General features: G+C 41.2%; 2 protein-coding genes across 2 annotated transcripts in view; one reads left to right on the top strand and one right to left on the bottom strand.

Moving 5' to 3' along the window:
- The window catches only part of LOC101901381 (transcription elongation factor SPT6), a 173731-nt gene that overhangs the window by 122068 nt on the left and 31986 nt on the right, over nucleotides 1–19677 (top strand). The window lies entirely within an intron of this gene.
- On the bottom strand, nucleotides 5750–15537 carry LOC131802586 (uncharacterized). Its single transcript, XM_059122917.1, has 2 exons — nucleotides 15113–15537; nucleotides 5750–9330 (listed from the first exon to the last, which is right to left on the bottom strand). Exon 2 carries the CDS (start codon nucleotides 9237–9239, stop codon nucleotides 8064–8066), a length of 1176 nt encoding a protein of 391 aa, XP_058978900.1. The 5' UTR covers nucleotides 9240–9330; nucleotides 15113–15537; the 3' UTR covers nucleotides 5750–8063.

Raw genomic sequence — 19677 nt, 5'->3', positions numbered from 1 at the left:
ATGTTCTGCCACTGGAGCTAAAAAATATTGAATTTAAAACAATTTCTTTGAATATTGTGGCATTTATTGCAAAATTTATATGTATTATTTTCTGATGGAAATGTTGAAGCAAGGAAGAAAACTTCAGATATTTCCGCAATAATGTGATCCTACTGATATTTTTAATTTGGGAATTAAACCAAAGCCCTCCGCAGCAAATATAAATTTATGTTGGACCCCTCCTGATTGTCTCGTAGAACTCGCTCAATTGTCTTGACCTATGTCTTATGGAATCGGTTTGTAACATTTCCCTGCGGGATTCTGGGGAAAGATTTTGTCTAATATTAGCACTTCTCTCGGACTGGCGGTTATTTTCAAGTTCACGGTTGTAAGGATTCATCCTATGAATTAAGACACGACCATGTCTAATCCTATTCTGCTCATGAAAGTCCTGATTAGCAACTCGTCGCGCTTCGCGGCGTTGTTCAGTATTACGGACTTGTTCAATTATACGATAAGTTATATCGCGTCTTCGAACATTACGACGTTGTGAGTCCACTTCACGTTCGGTTTGTCTGTAGATCTCATTACGTCTACGTTGGGAACGACGAAAAGTATCCCGCTCAAGTTGTCTGAAGGTTTCATCCTGCCGACGAACTTGACGGTTGAGAACATCACTCTCTCGCTCTATTTCTCTATACACTTCATCTTGCCTACGAGCCTGTTGGCTTAACCTTTAACTTCTGAGGTGACATATTTTATAACGTGGTTATAACTGTGTTCTATCTGTCGAGCTGTTTACTACTAAACACCAAACTAAAAATCCATACATATATACAATCCTTTCAAAATTTTACCTAACAATAGGATCAAAACAAAATTAGTATTTGACGATACAGGTGGTCAATTACACGGCAAAATACAACATATAATGTGTTCAGGTAATAATGTTTGAACAGATACTTAGCAGGTAGACAGTGCCTAATAGTAATTATCAGGTATTAGGCTTAAACAAGGATTATCTAAAAACTATATTTAATATTTGTACACGTTTTTCCCTACATCGCGATTACTATGCCATCATGGTGGCTATGTGCAGTCGAATAAGTCTTGCAAATAATATTATCATGTGGTATATTAGAAAAAGCCCAATCTATTTGAGTTTCATGCTTTGTTGTGTGCACATTTTTGTCTAGAAGGGAAAAAATTCCTTTCGCACATAACAGTGTATCTGTTATGCTCTTCGCTTGCATATATTAAAGTCACCAATAACTATTATTTTTTCGTTTCGTTGCCAATTTATTTCATTCAGTGACTCGAATAGCAATTGACGAAAGGTCGTTTCTAAAAATTAAGAGTTTCTATATAAAATCATTAATATTATCTCTCTGTATTTTAGAGCAATGATTTGAAAAGTCTGAGATCCCTGGCTATAATCTCTTTTTAAGATAATTCTTACGTCTTTTGCAATATTAGATCGACTGAATATTATTATTCCACTTTTGTTTCTCCTATTTTCTTGCCCATTTGTTACGCTGTCAATTCAGGATTCCCCAGGGAAAGTCCATGTTTCAACAAAACAAAGGAAATTGGAATTGATGAGATTGTAGTCTGTACTGATGTCTTCTTTATGGGCGCGGAAACTTTGGATGTTTTGGAAAAAGATTTTAATTTCTTTCTCTTCAGATTTAATAAAATCAAAATTTAGCTTTAATTTCTTGTTGTTATTTAACTTTTCCAGTTCTATTTTAACTGGGTCTGAGTTTTGAAAAGCTTTGGGAGGGTTGAAGGATCCAAATATGAACAACCCAGACGCATTTGTAGCTCAACTGCATGCAACATAAAGGGCTGCTCCGTTCATCTGACTACGAGTGTGCACAGCAACCTGTGCATAAGTCGCACCTTGACTTTTATGAACTGTCATAGCTTCGGCCACGACCAAAGGAAATTGGCAACGCTCTATTGAATTTTGATCATTTCGTTTGAACTGAAAGGATCTGGTACACTTATCAATTGGAGTCCAGGATGGCTCTGTTCTGTGAGGCTTTTTTCGTTGAGTTTCTCTTCCGACATTTTCATCTGAAAACTTCAACCAGAGTGTCTTTGGATTTGATGAATTACGTTCGAAATCAATACTCATCAAAACTGCTATTGCGCCATTTACTAAACCATCTGCAGTGTTAATGTTGATGGTTACCATGTATTTTGCGGATTTTTTCAATTGTAATTGAAAACAAAGAACTTGTGTCTCAGATGTCCTAAATTTAGCAACGTTATTTAGGATATTTATTCTTTGGTCAGGATTCAAAGTGTTGCATTTTATAACGTCTTGTGCTTTCGAATAGAAAGCCTCTGAAGCTATTTGATTCAATTTTATAATGTTGTCGTTTTCAACCTCTTCATTGGATAGAAGCAAATGAATAGTTTCCTTTGGAACATCTTTCACGTCACTAACAATTCGTGACTTAAAAATATCAACGTCTTCAGCCGTCATTTCCCCATTAGACATTCTACTAAGCGCTTGCGCAAATCTTAAATCTTCTCTTTAACGCATTATTTCCGTCAACTCATAAAATTGGAAAAGATCCCATAACCTAGAACCAACAATTAGTCCATAAGGATTAAAAGTATTTTCACTAAAAATCCATCTATCGCCTACCGGTGGAAGTTGTTTGAAATCGCCAAACACAATAATTGAAATACCACCAAATGGATTAGTGCTCTTAAATATTTGTTTTAATCGAGCATCCAAGTGACCTAGCATCCTCGATCCTACCATTAATATTTCATCAATTATTATTAAATTTACATTTATTAATTTTGAAATTATTGTGTTAACTATGTCCCTACTAAGTGGCCGAAGTTCTCCCGAATATTGGTTAACCGGCAGGGAGAACAGAGCATGTAGAGTTGATCCCCCAATACCAAATGCAGCTTTCCCAGTTGGCGCCGTCAGTAAAACTTTAGGCATTTCTGGATTACTTTATTTAGGATATTTATTCTTTGGTCAGGATTCAAAGTGTTGCATTTTATAACGTCTTGTGCTTTCGAATAGAAAGCCTCTGAAGCTATTTGATTCAATTTTATAATGTTGTCGTTTTCAACCTCTTCATTGGATAGAAGCAAATGAATAGTTTCCTTTGGAACATCTTTCACGTCACTAACAATTCGTGACTTAAAAATATCAACGTCTTCAGCCGTCATTTCCCCATTAGACATTCTACTAAGCGCTTGCGCAAATCTTAAATCTTCTCTTTAACGCATTATTTCCGTCAACTCATAAAATTGGAAAAGATCCCATAACCTAGAACCAACAATTAGTCCATAAGGATTAAAAGTATTTTCACTAAAAATCCATCTATCGCCTACCGGTGGAAGTTGTTTGAAATCGCCAAACACAATAATTGAAATACCACCAAATGGATTAGTGCTCTTAAATATTTGTTTTAATCGAGCATCCAAGTGACCTAGCATCCTCGATCCTACCATTAATATTTCATCAATTATTATTAAATTTACATTTATTAATTTTGAAATTATTGTGTTAACTATGTCCCTACTAAGTGGCCGAAGTTCTCCCGAATATTGGTTAACCGGCAGGGAGAACAGAGCATGTAGAGTTGATCCCCCAATACCAAATGCAGCTTTCCCAGTTGGCGCCGTCAGTAAAACTTTAGGCATTTCTGGATTACTTTCAGGAATAGAATTAAGTCTATGGGTGACAGATTGGAAAATTGCTCTTAATAAACGGCTTTTTCCTACACCTATGTATTCATAGAAAGTTTTTTTTCCACAACGTTATGTAAAACATGATGCAAATAAGCACGTTGTTTAACATTTAGAGATCTTATGTCCGCAAGAAGATCTCTTTCACTGACCAATGGAGTTAACTTTATAAATCTACTATTATCGTTAGTATCCGGTCATTATTGTATTCATGTTACACGAAACTCATCATCCAGCATATAAGAAGGTAAGGTGTTATCAGCAATGTCATTGTTTTCGGCATTATCTTCATCTTGTACTTGTAACAATATTTCATCAAGTTCTCCTTCCTTATATAACTCAAATTGTGATCGGTTTTCTTCAATGGTGCTCTTGTGGGTGAGACAAGTATTTTCATTGTCATTTTGTAATAAATCATCTACTTCATTTCTCCACGGAAAATACAACATAACCAATGATCGGAAATAGTCCTCCCTATTTGTTTCAACTTTGAAAGAAGGAAATCTTATAATTGCGGGCGCTTTCCTTTTGTACACGTATCCCGAATTATTTTTTAGTCGGATGGGGGCACCAGCTTGATCCAAATTGGTATCATCGTTCTCAAAGAAATCATCCTCTTCTTCTTGATAGCGTGATTTCTTTAATTTTCGGGTCTTTGGATGTAATGATCCAGTATGTTTGTCTTAAATATATTAGTTGAGTCTCTTTCGAGATTTTGTAACTCTTGCTTCGATTTTATCATACGTACTCGTTTCTCAGGTGCAAATGTGTTAATATAGACTTCAGCACTACTACATTGTGACAAATTCATGCCTAATATATTATACGACGCCTCTTGAGCTGATACTTCAGATGCGCTAATGAACTTATTTCCAATCTGTGGAAGCCTGTCTTTTACGGAATAATTGCCTTCTCTAATTTCAGCCATAGCTTCTTGCATCAGTCTCGAAACTCCCCTGTTCGATTTGTTAATATAATTAACGATGTATGATACACATGCATATGCATCTAAGACAAACTGAATATCCATGTTAGAATTTTGCATTGCTAAGATATCTGGATTATATGCATTGATTGCTTTATCCCTAAATGTTCTTTTTAAGAAAATTTGTGGTTCTTTAATGGATGACCTTATAGCCATTATGTATGCCTCTCTATTTAAGTTAATGCATCTGTGGGATAAGAATTTATCAAAAATTTGAAGTCCGTCTACTTCATCATTTGATAAATTTGCGTTAAGCAATGTACTTATTTTAGGTTTAATTCCCTATGTAGGTTTAATTCATCTGAATCAATATCTTCAGGAAGTGGGAGCAATATTTGTTTTTCAGGCATTGGAGAATAAGGAATACGAAAGCGGCAAAATTGTTGACCTCTTGCCTCACGTTGACAATCCTTGTATGGTTGTGACGTTTAACGTTTATAATGTTTTGAATGTCAGTAGAAGACGAATCAGTAGAAATGAAGCGGTCAATGAAGTTCACCACTAGTTGGAATGTAGCATCATCAGAAATGTTTAATTTGGGTGCGTTATTTAACCAGTATATGCCATGTAGATGGGGAGATCCTCGTTGTTGAAACTCTATTCACCAGTAATGTTTAATAACATAATGCTCTTTAAATATTCCATCATTGGACCTAAAAAATTTAAACAAATGTATTATTCTCTGATCAAAATACCTAGAGCATGTTATTGGATCTGATCGGATGAGATCATATTTTTTCTGGGTTGAGTAAGATATTGCTTCTTCTTCAGTAATATCTTTTCCTTCCAAAATTTTTACTAATATAACGATTAATTCCGGCCATTGGGATTCAGCTGTGGATAAAGTTATAAAAAATGTCGGGAGTCCAAACTGTCTAATCATGGCCAAAACCTTTCTCTTTTCCCCTTCCCAATGAGCTGGTGACGATCGTACGCCTTTCAATATATTGTGACGACGTGTTTTCACTTTGAAGCTGGGGTAGGTTCAGCGGGGGCCAGAGTCGTCACAAAAATTTATTTGTTAGGACATAAAGAGAGAGAGAGAGCGAAGCAAAAATATTTTCTTAAAACGTTATAAATTTATTTCCTTAAATAACACTAAACACTACACTAAACACAATAAAATCACGTTCAGAACTTTTTACGAAGAACACTAAATCACAAAGTTCAGTCGAAATGTTAATAAACGGGTAGCAGTGGTGGCAGCTTGGCACAGCGGCGGCCCGATGAATAGGCGAGCGACGAATAGGGTGGCGGCGGCTTTGGCACAGCGGCGGCCCGATGAATAGGCGAGCGACGAATAGTAGTGGCGGCAGCTTGGCACAGCGGCGGCCCGATGAATAGGCGAGCGACGAATAGGGTGGCGGCGGCTTTGGCACAGCGGCGGCCCGATGAATAGGCGAGCGGCGAATAGGGTGGCGGCGGCTTTGGCACAGCGGCGGCCCGATGAATACGTCAGCGGCGAGTAGGGTGGCGGCGGCTTTGGCACAGCGGCGGCCCGACGGATAGGCGAGCGGCGAATAGGGTGGCGGCGGCTTTGGCACAGCGGCGGCCCGATGAATACGTCAGCGGCGAGTAGGGTGGCGGCGGCTTTGGCACAGCGGCGGCCCGATGAATACGTCAGCGGCGAGTAGGGTGGCGGCGGCTTTGGCACAGCGGCGGCCCGACGGATAGGCGAGCGGCGAATAGGGTGGCGGCGGCTTTGGCACAGCGGCGGCCCGATGAATACGTCAGCGGCGAGTAGTAGTGGCGGCAGCTTGGCACAGCGGCGGCCTGATGAATACGCGCACGACGAATCGGGTGGCGGCAGCTTTGGCACAGCAGCAGCCCGATGAGTACGTCAGTCGCCGTCAACGCAGCCCGAAGAATAGGGAGTATTGCTACAACCCTCACTTGACCCTGCGTTCAGTCGCCGTCAACGCAGCCCGAAGAATAGGGAGTATTGCTACAACCCTCACTTGACCCTGCGTTCAGTCGCCGTCAACGCAGCCCGAAGAATAGGGAGTATTGCTACAACCCTCACTTGACCCTGCGTTCAGTCGCCGTCAACGCAGCCCGAAGAATAGGGAGTATTGCTACAACCCTCACTTGACCCTGCGTTCAGTCGCCGTCAACGCAGCCCGAAGAATAGGGAGTATTGCTACAACCCTCACTTGACCCTGCGTTCAGTCGCCGTCAACGCAGCCCGAAGAATAGGGAGTATTGCTACAACCCTCACTTGACCCTGCGTTCAGTCCAGTCCAGTCTCCACAAATAGTCAAGGCTTATTGTTTGGCTTACTAAGACTCAATTCAACCGAGGTTGCGCGCCTTTTCTTCCTCCCAATCACACTTGACTTACCAGCCATCAACAGAAGACTGATCCCGATTGTGTGAAATGCGTCTCCTTTTATACCTTTTTGGCTGGACAACGATTGTTGCTTTCTCATGACAGCAGCTGATCCCAATCTGACAGTTTTGCGTAGTTCCGCCATTTGCCACCAGGGGTTCCAATGTTGTATTTTAAGTATACTTCTTTCTACTAGGGGACCTGTGTGACCGTTAATATTCAAATACATTTAAATTACATGACCCTGAGTAGCTGTTAGTTTAATTCATAACTTAAATATTTTAATTCATTTTCAAACAAAAAAAATAAAATTCATAGTTGATGTATATAACATAAGTAAGTAAAAATGGTCTTTAAAATAATAATGTACCCCAAAAACGAAAGCATGACTTTTGGGCGTTACATGGCATCTCCTCCTCCCTCTGATTTTTGATTCCTTGATTTGCTTTCTCTATTGCTATTGGGTTTCAATAGCCAGGAAGCCCTAGGGTGTTATGTAACCTTTTATTTCTCCGACATGGGCACTTTAGTTCGACTATATCTCGGTCGAATAGGAAGGTATGTTAGAGACCAATTGCAGAAGTTCGGAGAGATACCTTCACTACCCCGTCTGCTGATATTATTATGCGGTACTGCTTGCCATCTTGTTTAACAATTCGCTTCAGTTTGTGTCCCTTTTTCCAATTGTTTTTAAACTTCTCGATACGGATTTGTAGGTTTTCGGGATAATTTGGCAGTTCGAGAAATGTGTTATCGTTCACGGGATTGTCTGTCGAGGACGATGGCGTTGACTCAGTTGGGATTTCAGTGACTGGCAATTTGATTGTACTTGGTGTGCTATTATTCTCCTTACTGGGTATAAACACTTCATCGGTGGAAGGTTGACTGCTACACAATGTTGGCTGCTGAGGTGTCATCGTTTGGCTTGTGGATGATGATGAAGACGACGAGGCTGATGAGGATGAGGATGACGATCGGGAAGATATCGATGGTGATGACAGTTCGACAACGTGTCCCGGCGTTCCTGGTAATGATTTATCTTCCTTCACGTTGGGGACCTGTGATCGTCCGATATGACGGCAGCATTGGATTGCGATGGAATTTGTACGTCATCACTATGCAACAGATTTGCTTGTTCGGTTATGTTATATAGCGGTGATGATGGAGGAACACCAACCAGCGTCTGCCATTGGGTCCACCACTCAAAACTAGGATCTTCGGAAACTGTCACAAAACTACTTGCGGTCGATCTGGAGTCTTCTTCTAAATGTGCGAAAGCATGTGAGGATGAAGTAGGAACCTCCTCATGTTTGTGTGAGGTGTTGGATATTGAATGGATATCTTCGGTGTTGATCTCTTCCCCTATCGCGGGTGTGGGTGAGGGCGTACGATGATTATCCGGCGGTGGGTTGGTTATTTCATATATTGGATTTTCCCCGGAGTCGGGGACCAAAAGCTGCACAGTAACTGTTCTCTCATAACAGCGAAATCCGAGATATTTGTATTGGCTATCTTTCTGACGGACAAATCCCAGTCCATACCTTTTTGGCGGAGACGAGGAACGTTGATCTTCGTTATCCGACTCATCCAGCGAGGAATTATTCGAGGATAAGGGTGACCGTGCTCGCCGAGTCACTGAGGTTTCTAAGTAACCGTAAAACATACGCCGACATTCTTCATCCATTTCGAAATTTGATTGAGATTCATCCGACTCCTCCATATTGGGCCGAGGAAGAGTTGATGCGTCATCTGAGTCACGACACCATTCTTTACCCGGTGTAGCAGGCATTTCTGAGCACCTTGAAGTGGGTGTTGAGAGCACATCGGAAGCCGGCTTAAAGCTATTTGGCGAACCAAAACACGGGGCGTAGGTTGGTGTACGCGGGACGTCACTACTAGGCTGGGTTTCCTCGTTCAAAGAGTCAGTTTCATCGATATCGTCGCTGTTGTTTTCGGTCGTGTTACACTTTTGCTGTGGAACGTCATTCGGGGTTGTGCTGCACATTCGGTAAAATATTTGGTGCTGGGGCGATGAGGATTGACTGCTACCCTTTCTCGGATTGGGCTTACGGTATTGATTTGTTCTCCTCTTTCGGCTGGTACTAGGACCTTCGTCTAAAAATATTGTCCTTCGCCTTTGAGCCTCGACTTGTTCCAGATGAGCTCGAAATTTCTCCTTCGCCCGTTTGAATTTTTTCGTGTTGGGGCTATCTTGCTCCATCGTGATGTTGAAATTTTGAGAATTGCGATGGTCTTTGAAGTATGGGCTTATATTAGGACACTGATTAGTTTGGGTATTGTCAATTTAATGTCTAAAAATAAAATAAGAAATTATAATGAAATGGCATCACATAAACGTAAGTGGAACTACAATCAACATTCTACTTCTATGTCTACAATTTAATTTTGTTCTTCATAAAAAGGCTTAATTTCACTTAAGTGCGCGACGCGGGTGATGTTGTCTTTTCCTCGGACTACAACGATTACTGGAGATTGGAATTTTTGTACGACAAACGGCCCTCCGTATTTGGGCGCTAGTTTGGCGGCGAAATTTTCGACGGCCTTCGACTGAGGATGTAGACGAACTAGAACTTGCTCCCCAATCTTTGGTTTCCAAACTCGTCGTCTAAGGTTGTACTGTCTCCGCTGGTTTTGAGATGCTTTTGCCAAGTTTCGACGCACTATCTTAAATATTTCTTTCAACTCCTGGGCACGGTCTTCTGGTAAGACTATTCTAGCACCAGTTCCTGTTGTGAGCTGATCATATAATGCCTGGGGCAGTCGCGGTTCTCTTCCTTGTGTCAGGTATGCCGGCGAATATCCAGTGGATTCTGATGCACTAGTGTTTATGGCTAACATTATTTCGGGCAGCATATCGTCCCATGTATTATGTTGTTTCGAGACTTGTGCTATCATTGTTTTCACTGTCCGATTTGTCCTTTCAGTAGGGTTCTCTTGCGGGGTGTAAGGAGCCGTAAGTTGATGCTTTATACCCATTTCTGCTAGGAATTTTTCGAATTGGTTGCTAGTGAATTGGGTTCCGTTATCGGTTATCAATATTTTTGGAACCCCATATCTAGAAATAATTCTTTCTCTGCATGCCTTTATTAATCCCTCTGTCGTAGCCTTCCGCAATGGAACCAACTCCGTCCATTTTGAGAATCTATCCATAATAACGAGTAGCATTGAGTTACCGTGCTTAGATCGCGGTAGGGGTCCTACAAAGTCCGCACAAATAGTGGCCCATGGTTCCTCCGGGATTCTTATCAACATTTCCCCTGCTGGTTTCTGTTGGCTGACTTTATATTTTTGGCAACATTCGCACTGCTGGACATAACGTTTGATGTCCTGGAACATACCAGGCCAAAAATATCGGTTCGCCACCTTGTTGCTAGTCTTTCGCACTCCCAAATGACCTCCGGTGACACTGTCATGATTTTCTCTAAGGACCTGAATCCTTGATCCGGTGGGCACACACAGCTTCCATGGTGTGCAATCTTCATCGTTTATTTGCTTGGGAAAATGTCGATAAACATTTCCCTCAATGATTGTATAGTCTGGATACTTCTTCGGATTCTTGGTTATGGTTTCCTTCAACTTTTCTAGCCATGGGCACGGACTGGTGTCATATTCTACTGTGGCTAGGTCTAACGTTTCCAAAGGTGTTCTCGAAAGCGCATCCGCCACAACGTTCTGTTTTCCTCTACGGTATCTGATCAAAAAATTATATTGCTGTAGCTCGAGAGCCCAACGTGCGAGTCGACCTGTAGGGCTTTCAATAGAATTTAACCATTTTAGGGCCAAATGATCGGTAATAACTATAAACTGGTAACCCTCTAAATAGGGTCTCATGTGTCTAATGCCCCACAGTATGGCTAGACATTCCTTTTCAGTCGCTGAGTAGTTCTTTTCAGCCTGTTTTAAATGTCTGCTGGCGTAGGCTATGACACGTTCCACGTTATCTAACTCCTGTGTTAGAACTGCTCCAAGGCCATAGTTGCTGGCATCAGTTTGCAATATGAACGTCTTTGTGAAATCCGGACAAGCCAGAACGGGGGCTTCAGTTAACTTTGCTTTTAGGTCTGAGAATGCTTCTTGTTGTTCGGGACCCCATTTCCAATGTTTTCCCTTTTTAAGAAGACTAGTCAATGGTTGTGAAATTGTTGCAAACTGTGGGACAAATCTTCGGTACCAAGATGCTACTCCAAGAAATCTTCGTACCTCCTTTACCGATGTTGGAGGTTTCATTTCCACTATTGCGGCAACTTTATCTGGATCCGTCTTTATTCCCTCGCTACTCACAACATGGCCTAAATACTTCGTTTCTTTTCTGAAAAATTCGCATTTCTCAATGTTTATTCTCAGGTTAGCTGATCGCAATCTTCTGAACACTTCTCTCAAGTTCCGCAAGTGTTCCTCAAACGTTTTTCCAATGACGATGATATCGTCAAGGTATGCAAAAGCGTGGGGGTCCATTTCAGGCCCAATCACACTATCTAATGCCCGTTGGAAGGTTGCCGGTGCTGAATGCAAACCGAAAGGCATCACTTTCCACTGATATAGACCTTTACCAGCTACCGCAAAGGCCGTGTATTTTCTGCTCTCCTTCGCCATAGGTATTTGCCAATATCCGTCTTTAAGGTCCAGGCTACTCACGTATTTGGCATCCCGTAGTCGATTCAGTATTGTGTCGATGCGGGGTAAAGGGTAGGCATCTGGAACAGAACGTTTATTCAATTGGCGAAAATCCATACAAGTTCTCCAATTCCCATTTTTCTTTCTGACTAATGTGATGGGGAAACAGTATGGGCTTGTAGACGGCTCTATACATCCTCGTTCTTCGAGCTTTCTCACTTCGGCATTAATCACGGCTTGCATTGCAGGATTTCGCGGAGCATATCTTAATTTAATGGGTCGATCGTCGGTCATTACAATCTTATGTTCAGCTATTGACGATAGGCCATTTAATTGTTGGAACTTAGGGAGTTCCTGTGCCAGAAAATTTTCAACGATCTCACATTGCGTTTTACTCAATTCATCGTTTAAGAATTTAGGTCTGGGGGATACATTATTCGTAGCTGTCATTGTATCTATTCCCTCTTTTGATGGGGTTTCCTCTCCTATAGCCACGGTACAATGCTCCGTTGATGTGGTTGGCTTACTTAATTTGACACTTATACCGGCGCAGTGAATGGTCGTGTGGAACTGTTTTAGAAATTCCAATCCCAATATGATGTTTTCCTTGAATTGCGGCATGATGAGAAATGTAACATCTGAGCTTTGGTTTCCAAATGTAACAGGTAACACTGTTGATCTTGTGATGTTCACCGTGGTGCCGTCTGCGAGGATAACATTTGCCTCATGCCGTGAATAAGTAAACCTTTTCTTGATTTTTTTCGCAAATTCTCTTTTTATAAAACAGCTAGTGGTACCAGTGTCGACAGTTGCTTTAATAGCTTTCCCCTCTATTAAGACAGTTGCAGTAAGGCGATATTCTTCACATTGCAATGATGTAATATTCTGGTTACTCTTCTTTGCCGGGGGTTCATCCTGCTGCGTTTCTGGATTGGATGAGCTTTCGTTTAGCACTTGGTCACCTTGATTGGTGCAATACAGGTTATTTCTAGAGTTGTCCGCACGTCGATTATAGTTTTGTTGATTTCGAGGCTGTTCTGACCGAGAATTATTTGGTATGCTTTCGAGTTCGTCTGCCAAGGAGATCAATTCCGAAAGTGTGGCAAAGTCTTTACGGCGAATGTACCATTGATAATCCGAATGCGCGTTTCTAAAAATTCGTTCCAATTTTTGTTCTTCGGTCATATTGGTGTGCTGCATAAGATGCTGTATAGAGAGTACATATTCCTTAAACGGCTCCTTATTACGCTGTATCCTTCTCCTAATTTCATCCTCCAATTTCTCAAAGTATCTCGGTGGCAAAAAGAATTTCAGAAAATCACTCTTAAATTCGTTCCAGGTAGTCCAGTGTCGGTTGTTGTTCCTTAGCCAGATTAAAGCTTTACCTCGTAACAACTCTGGCATTACTTTAATTATTTGATTCAATTCCACGATGTACATTTCAGCCATTTCTTCTACACGTTCTACGAATCCAATAGGGTCCATACCATTTTCAAAAGTAATATTCCATTTTCGGATTTGGTCGAGAATTACGAGTAACGACGAATTATTGGATGGCTTGGGCGGAGAATCTTTTTGAAATCCATATTCGGGGTTTGTTGGCGACATCTTCTGTACTTTTTGATCGTTTGTTACCCCTGTGCTTGACTCTCCATGTGACCTTTCCGCGGAAATGTGGGGAAGGGCGTACTCTGTTTTTATTGGGGATAATACTATTGCTTCTGCTCCACACGGTGTTACGGTTATAAGGGGTTGTTTTGTGACGGCTCGCAATGTCGGCGATTTGGTCGGACTGGTACTTTCATGTTTGTTCTGCAACTCTATAAGCCGTCTGTATACATCGGCTTCATGGTCGTTGTGGAGAAATTTAGCCCATCTTTTTCGGAGATCGTCCACTTTTCCAACTGGATCAAGATTGAATTCAGTAAGATATGTTACCAAGTCTTCTTGCTTTAGCATATAGGCCCAGGAGACCTTCAACATTGTCTTTTCGTTTGACATTTTTTTTTTTTTTTTTTTTTTTTTTAACTGTTTTTTTTTCACTGGGTTTTCATCTGTATTTGTCTAATTATTGTTCACTCATTTATTTATTCTTTCTCTCTTTTATAGTCCCTGCTCGGGCGCCATTGTGACGACGTGTTTTCACTTTGAAGCTGGGGTAGGTTCAGCGGGGGCCAGAGTCGTCACAAAAATTTATTTGTTAGGACATAAAGAGAGAGAGAGAGCGAAGCAAAAATATTTTCTTAAAAAGTTATAAATTTATTTCCTTAAATAACACTAAACACTACACTAAACACAATAAAATCACGTTCAGAACTTTTTACGAAGAACACTAAATCACAAAGTTCAGTCGAAATGTTAATAAACGGGTAGCAGTGGTGGCAGCTTGGCACAGCGGCGGCCCGATGAATAGGCGAGCGACGAATAGGGTGGCGGCGGCTTTGGCACAGCGGCGGCCCGATGAATAGGCGAGCGACGAATAGTAGTGGCGGCAGCTTGGCACAGCGGCGGCCCGATGAATAGGCGAGCGACGAATAGGGTGGCGGCGGCTTTGGCACAGCGGCGGCCCGATGAATAGGCGAGCGGCGAATAGGGTGGCGGCGGCTTTGGCACAGCGGCGGCCCGATGAATACGTCAGCGGCGAGTAGGGTGGCGGCGGCTTTGGCACAGCGGCGGCCCGACGGATAGGCGAGCGGCGAATAGGGTGGCGGCGGCTTTGGCACAGCGGCGGCCCGATGAATACGTCAGCGGCGAGTAGGGTGGCGGCGGCTTTGGCACAGCGGCGGCCCGATGAATACGTCAGCGGCGAGTAGGGTGGCGGCGGCTTTGGCACAGCGGCGGCCCGACGGATAGGCGAGCGGCGAATAGGGTGGCGGCGGCTTTGGCACAGCGGCGGCCCGATGAATACGTCAGCGGCGAGTAGTAGTGGCGGCAGCTTGGCACAGCGGCGGCCTGATGAATACGCGCACGACGAATCGGGTGGCGGCAGCTTTGGCACAGCAGCAGCCCGATGAGTACGTCAGTCGCCGTCAACGCAGCCCGAAGAATAGGGAGTATTGCTACAACCCTCACTTGACCCTGCGTTCAGTCGCCGTCAACGCAGCCCGAAGAATAGGGAGTATTGCTACAACCCTCACTTGACCCTGCGTTCAGTCGCCGTCAACGCAGCCCGAAGAATAGGGAGTATTGCTACAACCCTCACTTGACCCTGCGTTCAGTCGCCGTCAACGCAGCCCGAAGAATAGGGAGTATTGCTACAACCCTCACTTGACCCTGCGTTCAGTCGCCGTCAACGCAGCCCGAAGAATAGGGAGTATTGCTACAACCCTCACTTGACCCTGCGTTCAGTCGCCGTCAACGCAGCCCGAAGAATAGGGAGTATTGCTACAACCCTCACTTGACCCTGCGTTCAGTCCAGTCCAGTCTCCACAAATAGTCAAGGCTTATTGTTTGGCTTACTAAGACTCAATTCAACCGAGGTTGCGCGCCTTTTCTTCCTCCCAATCACACTTGACTTACCAGCCATCAACAGAAGACTGATCCCGATTGTGTGAAATGCGTCTCCTTTTATACCTTTTTGGCTGGACAACGATTGTTGCTTTCTCATGACAGCAGCTGATCCCAATCTGACAGTTTTGCGTAGTTCCGCCATTTGCCACCAGGGGTTCCAATGTTGTATTTTAAGTATACTTCTTTCTACTAGGGGACCTGTGTGACCGTTAATATTCAAATACATTTAAATTACATGACCCTGAGTAGCTGTTAGTTTAATTCATAACTTAAATATTTTAATTCATTTTCAAACAAAAAAAATAAAATTCATAGTTGATGTATATAACATAAGTAAGTAAAAATGGTCTTTAAAATAATAATGTACCCCAAAAACGAAAGCATGACTTTTGGGCGTTACAATATGATAGCCATCGTCATGTTGCACAAGGTTTTGGAAGTTGATCATCTAAAATTTCTGCAGCAGTAAATTGTTTTTTCCAACTTTTTTCTCAAGCATGTGGGAATGCTACTTTTAATGCGGGAAAATTCTAATTTTTTATAGCAATATAAGACTTTATCCACACGTGCACATCGTCTGTCATATCGCCGTACTTCAGACTTTATAATTTTTCCAATAGTAGCACTGCAATTTCTTTTAACACCAAAGTATATTGAAGGATAGGACAGTTCCTCAGAATCCTCATCCAAGAGCATATCTAATGGTCGTTGTCCCTCACCTGGAGCAATGGAAATTCTCTGTAATGGTAAATTCTCGACAGGATTATTATCCAATAAGGTTTCTTGTGGATTCACTTCGTCCACATCATCTTGTATGAAGTTGGTATTGGTTAACCGCGATACTAACTCGAGATCTTCAACGTTAGAAATAAAGGGTTCTTCTGTACTATTCATGCTATTTAACCAATCGCTAGAAAGAACTATGTTGTGTTTTTTGTAGAGTTCCGTATTTACCAGATATCTTGCGGCTTCGTAAATCTTCGCTGTTCTTATCGTTTCAGTCATGAAACTATGCTCGTATTGTAGTCTACGCTTAAGGTGAACTTGCACAACTTCAGTGTGCATATTTACAGTTGTATTTAACTGAATTGGTACGTTAACAACGACACCTCTTACAGAACATTGGCGATTGTATCCTAGGGAAACGATTCTCATAAAGGGTATTCTCGGTGAAACGAACCGCTCTTCTAACTGTGTTAAACCACGAAGGTCAGCTGGTATTTCTGGGAAATGTAATCCTTTAGAAAGGCATATTGAAGGTATTTTTCCGCCTTGAGCAATTTTATAGCATGTATTGCAAAATTTATATGTATTATTTTCTGATGGAAATGTTGAAGCAAGGAAGAAAACTTCAGATATTTCCGCAATAATGTGATCCTACTGATATTTTTAATTTGGGAATTAAACCAAAGCCCTCCGCAGCAAATATAAATTTATGTTGGACCCCTCCTGATTGTCTCGTAGAACTCGCTCAATTGTCTTGACCTATGTCTTATGGAATCGGTTTGTAACATTTCCCTGCGGGATTCTGGGGAAAGATTTTGTCTAATATTAGCACTTCTCTCGGACTGGCGGTTATTTTCAAGTTCACGGTTGTAAGGATTCATCCTATGAATTAAGACACGACCATGTCTAATCCTATTCTGCTCATGAAAGTCCTGATTAGCAACTCGTCGCGCTTCGCGGCGTTGTTCAGTATTACGGACTTGTTCAATTGTACGATAAGTTATATCGCGTCTTCGAACATTACGACGTTGTGAGTCCACTTCACGTTCGGTTTGTCTGTAGATCTCATTACGTCTACGTTGGGAACGACGAAAAGTATCCCGCTCAAGTTGTCTGAAGGTTTCATCCTGCCGACGAACTTGACGGTTGAGAACATCACTCTCTCGCTCTATTTCTCTATACACTTCATCTTGCCTACGAGCCTGTTGGCTTAACCTTTAACTTCTGAGGTGACATATTTTATAACGTGGTTATAACTGTGTTCTATCTGTCGAGCTGTTTACTACTAAACACCAAACTAAAAATCCATACATATATATACAATCCTTTCAAAATTTTACCTAACAATAGGATCAAAACAAAATTAGTATTTGACGATACAGGTGGTCAATTACACGGCAAAATACAACATATAATGTGTTCAGGTAATAATGTTTGAACAGATACTTAGCAGGTAGACAGTGCCTAATAGTAATTATCAGGTATTAGGCTTAAACAAGGATTATCTAAAAACTACCTACATTTAATTATTAATACTTCTACCTGGAAATAATAGATTTACTGACAATAACAATGCATTTAATTGTCGTATACCTGCATAAAAGGGTTCTATGAAAATATTGTCGAACGAAACAAATAAATGCTACAGGTAACCTTTTCAAATTTCGACCGACTTTCGCCGAATATGGTCGAAATGTTCAATTTACCTAAACAAAGGGTATATGCTGTAGAACCTGTTTTTAACCTAATCAGCTATTATTTTGACAAATAACAAAAACATCGAATATCTAGACCTATTTAATGTTCTGCCACTGGAGCTAAAAAATATTGAATTTAAAACAATTTCTTTGAATATTGTGGCATTTATTGCAAAATTTATATGTATTATTTTCTGATGGAAATGTTGAAGCAAGGAAGAAAACTTCAGATATTTCCGCAATAATGTGATCCTACTGATATTTTTAATTTGGGAATTAAACCAAAGCCCTCCGCAGCAAATATAAATTTATTTATTTGTTGAAACTCTATTCACCAGTAATGTTTAATAACATAATGCTCTTTAAATATTCCATCATTGGACCTAAAAAATTTAAACAAATGTATTATTCTCTGATCAAAATACCTAGAGCATGTTATTGGATCTGATCGGATGAGATCATATTTTTTCTGGGTTGAGTAAGATATTGCTTCTTCTTCAGTAATATCTTTTCCTTCCAAAATTTTTACTAATATAACGATTAATTCCGGCCATTGGGATTCAGCTGCGGATAAAGTTATAAAAAATGTCGGGAGTCCAAACTGTCTAATCATGGCCAAAACCTTTCTCTTTTCCCCTTCCCAATGAGCTGGTGACGATCGTACGCCTTTCAATATATGATAGCCATCGTCATGTTGCACAAGGTTTTGGAAGTTGATCATCTAAAATTTCTGCAGCAGTAAATTGTTTTTTCCAACTTTTTTCTCAAGCATGTGGGAATGCTACTTTTAATGCGGGAAAATTCTAATTTTTTATAGCAATATAAGACTTTATCCACACGTGCACATCGTCTGTCATATCGCCGTACTTCAGACTTTATAATTTTTCCAATAGTAGCACTGCAATTTCTTTTAACACCAAAGTATATTGAAGGATAGGACAGTTCCTCAGAATCCTCATCCAAGAGCATATCTAATGGTCGTTGTCCCTCACCTGGAGCAATGGAAATTCTCTGTAATGGTAAATTCTCGACAGGATTATTATCCAATAAGGTTTCTTGTGGATTCACTTCATCCACATCATCTTGTATGAAGTTGGTATTGGTTAACCGCGATACTAACTCGAGATCTTCAACGTTAGAAATAAAGGGTTCTTCTGTACTATTCATGCTATTTAACCAATCGCTAGAAAGAACTATGTTGTGTTTTTTGTAGAGTTCCGTATTTACCAGATATCTTGCGGCTTCGTAAATCTTCGCTGTTCTTATCGTTTCAGTCATGAAACTATGCTCGTATTGTAGTCTACGCTTAAGGTGAACTTGCACAACTTCAGTGTGCATATTTACAGTTGTATTTAACTGAATTGGTACGTTAACAACGACACCTCTTACAGAACATTGGCGATTGTATCCTAGGGAAACGATTCTCATAAAGGGTATTCTCGGTGAAACAAACCGCTCTTCTAACTGTGTTAAACCACGAAGGTCAGCTGGTATTTCTGGGAAATGTAATCCTTTAGAAAGGCATATTGAAGGTATTTTTCCGCCTTGAGCAATTTTATAGCATGTATTGCAAAATTTATATGTATTATTTTCTGATGGAAATGTTGAAGCAAGGAAGAAAACTTCAGATATTTCCGCAATAATGTGATCCTACTGATATTTTTAATTTGGGAATTAAACCAAAGCCCTCCGCAGCAAATATAAATTTATGTTGGACCCCTCCTGATTGTCTCGTAGAACTCGCTCAATTGTCTTGACCTATGTCTTATGGAATCGGTTTGTAACATTTCCCTGCGGGATTCTGGGGAAAGATTTTGTCTAATATTAGCACTTCTCTCGGACTGGCGGTTATTTTCAAGTTCACGGTTGTAAGGATTCATCCTATGAATTAAGACACGACCATGTCTAATCCTATTCTGCTCATGAAAGTCCTGATTAGCAACTCGTCGCGCTTCGCGGCGTTGTTCAGTATTACGGACTTGTTCAATTGTACGATAAGTTATATCGCGTCTTCGAACATTACGACGTTGTGAGTCCACTTCACGTTCGGTTTGTCTGTAGATCTCATTACGTCTACGTTGGGAACGACGA

This window comes from Musca domestica, unplaced genomic scaffold (assembly GCF_030504385.1).
Source record: "Musca domestica strain aabys unplaced genomic scaffold, Musca_domestica.polishedcontigs.V.1.1 22, whole genome shotgun sequence".
NCBI lineage: Eukaryota > Metazoa > Arthropoda > Insecta > Diptera > Muscidae > Musca > Musca domestica.
Note: the sequence above shows the minus strand (reverse complement) of the source record. Positions and strands in the feature narration are given on the sequence as shown.

Bases quoted from the DNA above. Each gene is read 5' to 3' on its own strand.
- LOC131802586 (XM_059122917.1), bottom strand. From the start codon at position 9,239: ATGGAGCAAGATAGCCCCAACACGAAAAAATTCAAACGGGCGAAGGAG.